The 8,250-nt window shown below is 46.0% G+C and overlaps 2 protein-coding genes across 2 annotated transcripts; both read right to left on the reverse strand.

Annotated features, from left to right (window-relative positions):
- Positions 1-449: 449 nt before the first annotated feature.
- LOC145954664 (uncharacterized) lies at positions 450-836 on the reverse strand. Its single transcript, XM_083069351.1, has one exon. It carries the CDS (start codon positions 834-836, stop codon positions 450-452), a length of 387 nt encoding a protein of 128 aa, XP_082925477.1.
- Positions 837-1,370: 534 nt separating this feature from the next.
- LOC145954665 (uncharacterized) lies at positions 1,371-2,486 on the reverse strand. The gene has a single exon (XM_083069352.1). It carries the CDS (start codon positions 2,484-2,486, stop codon positions 1,371-1,373), a length of 1,116 nt encoding a protein of 371 aa, XP_082925478.1.
- Between the last annotated feature and the right edge of the window lie 5,764 nt (positions 2,487-8,250).

Consider the following 8,250-nt stretch of genomic DNA (forward strand, 5'->3'; position numbering starts at 1 on the left):
AAATTGTACCGAGGTTCGAACTCGACCTCGGTTTTATAGTGAAATAAGTCGTGCTAAGGTTCGAACTCGATCTCGATTTTACGTAAGGTAACTCAGACTAAGGTTCGAACTCGACCTCGATTTAAGAGTAATATGGGTTATATCAAGGTTCGAACTCGACCTTGGGTTTAAGCAAAACGTATTAAGGTTTGAACTCGACCTTGTTTAAGAGCAAGATACGTCGGCGTAAACGTATTGTGCTACGGTTCGGATTCGACCTCGGATCCAGCATAAACCATCTTATGGTAAAATAATGTAAAATTAAGAAAATATGAATGGAAAGGAATGAGTTATTTTATTGATTGTATATGTGTGCCTCATTAAAAACCCTCTCAGCCAAAACCCATTTTTCTATTTTTTGGGACAAAAAGCTGAGGCAGGAAAAGAGTGCACAGCTCATTCTTACAAGTTCAGCTAAAATAGAATTTAAGATGTGTGGCGTTCCAAGTCCGCGGAATGACTTTGTCGCTGAGTTCTTCTAGCCTGTATGCCCCATTTTCTAAGTCTTCTACAACTCGGAATGGGCCACCCCAGTTGGGTGCAAGCTTTCCGTCTGATGCGTCTTTCCGTGCTTCACCTAACAGTCGCCAAACGAAGTCTCCAACTCGGAAAGAGCGAGGTCGTACTCGCGTATTGTATCTTCTGGAAGCTCGAAGTTTGCAGGCTTCTTCATGAATCTGAGCTTCGTCTCTAAGCTCGTCAATGAAGTCGAGGTCGGCTGCTAACTCTTGAGCGTTCTGCTCCTCGTTGAAGACCTGGCGTCGGTGAGATGTTTCTCCGATTTCCACTGGGATCATTGTGTCAGCTCCGTAGGTCAGCCTGTAGGGCGTTTCTTGCGTTGTTGACTAGGGGGTGCAATGGTATGCCCACAGGATGCTAGGGAGTTCGTCGGCCCATTGTCCTTTAGCGTTCCCTAGCCGCTTCTTAAGTTCTCGGAGGATGACCTTGTTGGCGGCTTCGGCCTGGCCATTGGTCTGGGGGTGTTCCACCGAGGTTGGAAGGTGTTTGATACCGAGCTCTCGGAGGAAGTACTCAAAGCTTTATGCGATGAACTGCTTGCCATTATCGGTGACGAGGGAATGAGGGATGCCGAATCTGCATATGATGTTTTTTCAAGTGAATTTTTGGACATTGTCGGTGGTGATCTTGGCGAGTGGGCATGCCTCGATCCACTTGGTGAAATAATCAACTGCCACCAGGAGAAATTTGAGTTGACCTTTCGTAGGGGGAAACGGTCCCAGGATGTCCATTCCCCACTAGGCGAACGACCACGGAGACATCATCTGGTGGAGGGCTTCGGGCGACTGCCGATGTGTGTTGCCAAACTGTTGTCATTCTTTACATTTTTGCACGTAGGCTTGGCAGTCCGATTTCAAGGTGGGCCAGTAGTATCCAGCTCGGAGTACCCTGGTCGCCATCGAGCGCGCTCCAGAATGCATGCCACATATGCCTCGGTGGATTTCTTCAATGACATAAGCGGCTTGAGGTATGGTCAAGCACTTGAGTAGAGGGGTGGAGATGCCGCGCTTGAACAATTCGTCTCCGAAAATTACAAATTTAGCCGCTTTTACCCTCGTCTTCCGAGCTTCATCTTTATCCTCGGGCAAGGTTCCTGACTTCAAGTAGTTCCAAATACCTGTCATCCACCCTAGTTCTTCGCTGTTGCTGGCGTTGACGATCTTATCGTCCAAGCTGGGCGAATGCAAGGTTTCTTGGATAATGGTCCAATGTTGTCCAGGGCGCTTGGTACTGGCGAGCTTTGATAGGAGGTCGGCTCTGGTATTTTGTTCTCGCGGTACATGTTGTATAGTGAACTCGTCGAAGGACGAGATCTGGTGTGATGCAGCGTGGAAGTACCGCTGTAGAAGAACATCCTTAGCCTGGTACGTCCTGCTGAGCTGTTCCACCATGAGTTTTGAGTCGCTGTTGCAACTCACTCTTTGTGCCCCGAGGTCGCGAGCTAGCCTCAGTCCTGCGAGAAGCGCCTCATATTCCGCTTGGTTGTTGGTCACTTTGAAGCTGAACTTGAGGGATTTCTCCAAAGTGACTTGATTTGGTCCTTCCAAGATGATACATGCACCACCACCTTTAGAGTTGGAAGACCCATCAACATGCAAGGTCCATACCTGTGGTTCATCGGCCGAGGTCGAGTTCAGTTCAGCTACGAAGTCGGCCAAGCATTGAGCTTTCAGAGCTCCGTGGCTCTCGTACTGGATGCCGAACTCAGATAACTCGACTGACCATGCTATCATCCGCCCTGCGAGCTCTCGCTTTCTCAGGATTTGCTTGATTGGGTAGTCAATTTTGACTATTACCTGGTGACTCTGAAAGTAAGGCCAAAGACGCCGAGCTGCGGTGATGAGCGCTAGCGCAAGCTTTTCAATCGTCTGGTATCGTTTCTCGGCGTCTTGGAGGACTCGGCTGATGAAGTAGACCGGTGTCTTCATTTTTTGGTGCTCTTGTACGATAATCGCGCTGATCGCGCCTTCTGCTACTGCCAGATATAATAGGAGGTTGGCCTGGTGGTCCGGTCTCTAAAGGATTAGCGGGGTTGTGAGGAAGGTTTTGAAGCTTCGGAAAGCTTCCTCACACTGTTTCGTCCATTCGATGTTTTTTGGCTTCCGTAACAGGATGAAGATTGGCCCTTCCTTCTTCGCCAACCTGGGGATAAATCGGGAGAGGGAGACCAACCTTGTTGCGAGACGTTAGACTTCTTTCACAGTCTGGGGGCTTTGCATCTGAATGATGGCTTTGCATTTCTCCAGGTTGGCTTCAATCCCCCTGCTGGTGATCATGAAGCCAAGGAACTTACCCCCCTGGACGCCGAAGACGCACTTCTCTGGGTTGAGAGGCATGTTGTGCTTCCTGATCTGGCTGAACATCTCAGCCAGGTCGGTAGCATGAGCTTCGAATGAGGTGGTCTTGACCACCATGTCATTGACGTAGACCTCCATGTTTCGCCCGATCTGGTGATGGAAAACCTTTTCCATCAGCCGCTGGTAAGTGGCCCCTGCGTTTTTGAGGCCGAAGCGCATCACTCTGTAGCAGTAATTGGCGTGGTCGGTGATGAACGATGTATGTACCTCGTCTGGCGGGTACATCATGATCTGGTTGTACCCAGAGTAAGCATCAAGGAAACTGAGAAGGGCGTGCCTGGATGCTCCGTCAACCAGCCTGTCGATGCTCGGCAAGGGATACGAGTCCTTGGGGCATGTTTTGTTTAGGTCGGTGTAGTCGACGCACATGCGCCACTTCCCCGAGCTCTTATTTACTAGAACCACATTTGCCAGCCATGTGGTGTACCTGACCTCACCGATGAAGCCAGCGTTTAGCAACTTTTGCGTCTTGGTGGTGATGGCCTCCCACCTTTCACCACCAACCTTCCGCTTCCTCTAAGCGACGGGCTTCACCTCCTTGTGAATTGCTAACCTGTGACAAATGAAGTTAGCGTCTATACCTCGCATGTCGGCACTGGATCATGCAAAGAGGTCGGCGTTCTTGAGGATTTCAGCTTCGAGCTGTTACCGTAACTCCGAGCTTAACTGCCTGCTAATTTTCGTGCACTGCCCAGGTAGTTTCCCGATCTGGAGGTCATCGAGCTCGTCGATGAGACTCGGTCGTTCATCATGGGAGTCGGACCTCGGGTCGAGGTCAGTGATATCCACGTGGGTGATGTGAGCCACTATGGGGGGATCACCCCGGCAACGCTCGTCAGGCAAGGATACTTTTAGGCTTTCGGCGTAGCACTGCTGGGCTATTTTCTAATTTGCTTTGACGGAGATAATCTTGTCGTCGCTCCCTGGGAGTTTCATGGTGAGGTGCGGGGTGGACACCACTGCTCCGAGTTGGTTTAACGTCGGCCTCCCAATGATTATGTTGTAGGAGGTGTTGGCTTCCACGAGGAGGTATCGGACCATGATTCTCCTTGTGGAGGGAGAGGTTCCGAAGGTTGTTAGCAGGTCCACGTACCCTCGAGTGTGTACTCGCTCTCCTGCAAATCCAACTAGTGGCTCCGTGTGAGGTTGGATAAGGGAGTGAGGGATATCTAACCTGAGGAATGTCGGCCAATAGAGAACGTCCGCTGAGCTTCCTTGGTCAATCAGCGTCTTGTGGACCTCCCAGTTAGCGACCTCTACGACGATAACCATTGGGTCATCCTGGTTGGGGCAGACGCCAGCATAGTCATCGTCGGTGAAGGTGATCGGCGGTGAGCTTTGGTGCGAGGCCGAGGTAGTGGAGTGGACACTGCTGATACTGCGCAGGTGTCTTTTTCGGGCCGAGTTGCTGGAGCCTCCCCTGCAAAGCCACCTGCAATTGTGTTGATTACTCCCCGTAGGGAGGCTGACCCTGTTTCCTGGCTTACCTCGGCTTGCACTGCTCCACCGGCATTTTGCTGAGAGCCAGAGGGTTGGTCCGTGCGAGCTCCCGAACCACGACCTCTACCTCGTCCTCGTCCACCGTAGCCTCCTCTGTGACCCTGCTGTCGTTGGACATATTAGGTGAGGTGACCTGCCTGGATGAGTTCTTCGATACGGTCTCGGAGTGTGCGACACTCTTCAGTGGTGTGACTGTGGTTTCTGTGGTATCGGCAGTGCTTGGACTTGTCTGCACTATTGGAAGTGTGACCTGGTGGTGGCAGGGTGAGCAGGTTGCTATTACTGGCCTCCTCTAGGATGTGTACTCAGGGCATATTTAAAGGGGTGTAGAAGTCGTATCTCCCCCCTTTATTTACCCTAGCAGTCTTCTTGAACTGACTATCGTTGTTGACTTTCACCTTGTCCTTGTGACCATTGTCAGGCTTCGCTTGCGATTTTTCGCGAACCTGGTCGCGAAAAGCAGAGTGTTCCTCCATCTGTATGTACCCAGCAGCACGGGCACGGAGCTCGTCCATGTCGCGAGGAGCTTAACAACATAGGCTGTCAACGAACGGTCCAGGCTTGAGTGCCATGAGCATGGCGTGTAAGGCGATCTCGGGATTCAAATTTCAGATTTTCACCGAGATGCCAGCGAAGCGTTCCATGAACGTCTGTAGTGGTTCATCGTCGCTCTGTCTGAGACTGGCCAGGGCAGCTGACGTGATGTGATGAGGTTGGCTCGTTGCATATTGTGTCGTGAACCGTCTGACCAGAGTGCCAAAGTTGTCAATCGACTCGGCAGGCAGCTGGGTATACCAGTTGAGTGCAGCCCCCTTGAGCGAGGTCGGAAAAACCCTACACAGAATAGCATCCTCATTAGTGTAAAGGTTTACCTGTGTAGTATACAGATCAATGTGCTCGTCCGGATCCGTCGTGCCGTCGTAACGGTCGATGTGGAGAGGCTTCCATCCGAAAGGGAGAGGTGTTTCCATGATGCCATCCATAAAAGGATGACGGCGGAAGGTCGCTTGATTTCCCGTGACGTGGGTAGGAGCATTGCTGACGTCATGGGCCGACCTGTTCGTCGGTGCGTGAGACTGATGTGTGGCAGGCCTGGGAGTCGGTGCCCTAACTGTTGTCGGTGGTTGAGAAATCGAGTGCCCCTCTTCCTCGTGTAGGTTACTCGGTTGAGGGGGTTGATCAAAGGGACGCCGAGGGAGCTGAGCATGAATAGGCTCATTCTCAGCGCGCAGCGCCGCTAGGTCAGCTTCATTAGCGGTACGCATCGCTGCTAGGTCAGTTTCGTGCTTGGCACGCATGCTTTGCAGATCGGCAGTGTGTTGCTATCGCATCTACTCGACCATGAGCGTGGCCGATAAGAGCTGTCTTGATCGGCCCCACGGTAGGCGCCAAATGTTCTTACCGGGGATCCGTCGTAGAGATGGTCCGCTGGGTAAGATCGGTGAGCCTCCTTCGCTGGTACATTGGTTGCTCCAAGATGGGGGTGGTACCTGCAAAAGAGACTCCGATGCTAAAGTTAGTGTTTGAGGGAGTATGAGTCTCATATAAGTAATGCACGTACCTTTGTATGGATTAGGGTTTTCTTGGGCCTTGGGCCTGAGATCAGTTATGATCTATTTAGGTAACGGACCTCGTCTTTGCCAGGTCTCCCAGCGCGTGTCCGAGGTGTGTATTCGAGGTCGTTCTGCGCTGTCATGCCGAGCTGGAGCTCGGCTTTACGGTACGGATAGTACAATATATATATATATATTCAAAATGATATTTTTTTAAAATATCATTAAATAAATATAAAATCATTAAAGTTTACTTTTTTTGAAAATGTTTTTTTTCATGTAAAAGAGAATAAAGGGAATATGTGATTTTTATTACATTATTTTTGATTAATCTCTATAAGTCATATAATTAAATGTTACTATTTTTCTATAAATTAAAAAACTTTAAAAAATAATATAAAAATTTGTTGAGATCATAGACATTTGATACTTTTAAATTATGTAATAATTTTCTCTCATTATAGACTTTATTTTTCTTCTCTCTTTTTTCCCCCGAGATTGTTGGCTTTTATTGTTATCCTTACAAACCAAATTCTCTAATCTCCACCCATCACACACAGAAAATGGAGAAGAAAAGGATAACAAGTAGAGCCAATTGTTTGGTGTTAGGATATCCAGATGAATTCCACATCAACCCCATGCTTCAATTCTCCAATTTTTTACTGTAATATTATTTTTTTTTAAATTATAGAAATGGACCCTGACACTTTATTTACCATAATAAAACGGAATTCAGAATTCGGGTCCTACGGACTGAATTCTGATGTGATGGAGCTCCCCCATTGTGCTTTCGTGGCTGCCGAAATTTGGTTTTCGGAGTACCGAATTCCGGGTAGTCCTGTTATTTTTTTTTTTATTAAATAGATTCATACTAAAATAATAATTTTAACTATTTTAAAAATTAAAAATAAATGTAATATTTAAATAAATTTATTTTATTATTAACTTATAATTTTTTTAATTAATAATTTTAATAAGTTAAATTTGTATTAAGTTAGAAATTCTAATAAGTTCTAATTATAATAAAATAAATATATAATAAGTTATTAACTTAGATATTTAATAAATTTAAGAATAAATGTAATATTTAAATGAAATTAGTTTATTGTTAACTTATAATTTTATTAATAAATAAATTTAATAAGTTAATTTTTTAAAAAGTTTGAATTTTAATAAGTTATAAATATAATAAATTAAATATATTATAAGTTATTAAAATAAGTTAGGAAGTACTAAAAATAATATTAATGTATTTAAAATGAAAAATACATTTAGTTAAAGCTCATTACAATAATAAAGATTAATGCTGGCGGGAACTAAATGCATGACCAATATTTGGACATGTCTTCCTAGTGTGACCAGGGGTGTGACAATATAAACAATATTTTACACGATTATGTTATTTTCTAATGTCCATCTCTGTTCTAATCCTGTTGGACTTAGGTCAACCCTTGAAAGTTCTCTTGAATTTCAGATTTGGCCACAAAGTTGGGTCAGTGTAAGTAGGCCAATAATCTTCGTGTCGGAGCTCTCCAAACTGTCCTTCGTATACTGCTTTGGTCATGCACTAGTAATTGCTTTGGTCGAGAGGTGGAGACCTAAAACTCACACCTTTCATTTTCCAATAAGGGAGTGCACCATAACCCTAGAGGATGTTGCACTTCAAATTGGCCTTAGAATTGATGGACTCCCTGTCATTGGTCCAACAATGTTTGATTGGGAGGAGATGTGTGATACTTGGAATCGTTCTAGTGAAGGGAGTGTCACTTGTCGGCTCTATGATCAAACTGAGGTGGCTTAGAGACAACATCTTGCCATTACTAGAACAACCAACAGAGGAACAACTTCACGCCCATGTTAGGGCATATCTATTAGGTTTGATTGGAGGTGTCTTGATGCTTGACAAAACAGGCAATAAAGTTCATCTAATGTATTTATCTTTACTAACTAACCTTAGAAGAACTAGAAGATATAGTTGGGGTAGTGCTTGTTTAGCCATGTTGCATAGGGAAATGTGTAGGGCCACGAAAGTTGGGAGTAAAATAATAGGAGGTTGTGCATCACTTTTAATGTCTTAGGCATGGTATCGCATGCCATATATTGTGCCGATTTCTAGTAATTCTCCAACATACTCGTTAGTGTGCAGATGGAGCAGGGGTAGAGTTCTAAACTTCCAGAACAAACATCATAACGATGTTGTGGGATACAAAACCATGTTTGAACACATTCAAGCTAATCAGGTATGTTGGCTTACAAACCTTAAACCCTAAACCGTTTATTTT

Source organism: Cajanus cajan, chromosome 2 (genome assembly GCF_000230855.2).
Source record: "Cajanus cajan strain Asha chromosome 2, NIPB_CcT2T_4, whole genome shotgun sequence".
NCBI classification, from domain to species: domain Eukaryota; kingdom Viridiplantae; phylum Streptophyta; class Magnoliopsida; order Fabales; family Fabaceae; genus Cajanus; species Cajanus cajan.

Excerpts from the sequence above, each read along its gene's own strand:
- LOC145954664 (XM_083069351.1), bottom strand. The coding sequence starts at position 836 with ATGATCCCAGTGGAAATCGGAGAAACATCTCACCGACGCCAGGTCTTC.
- LOC145954665 (XM_083069352.1), bottom strand. The coding sequence starts at position 2,486 with ATGAAGACACCGGTCTACTTCATCAGCCGAGTCCTCCAAGACGCCGAG.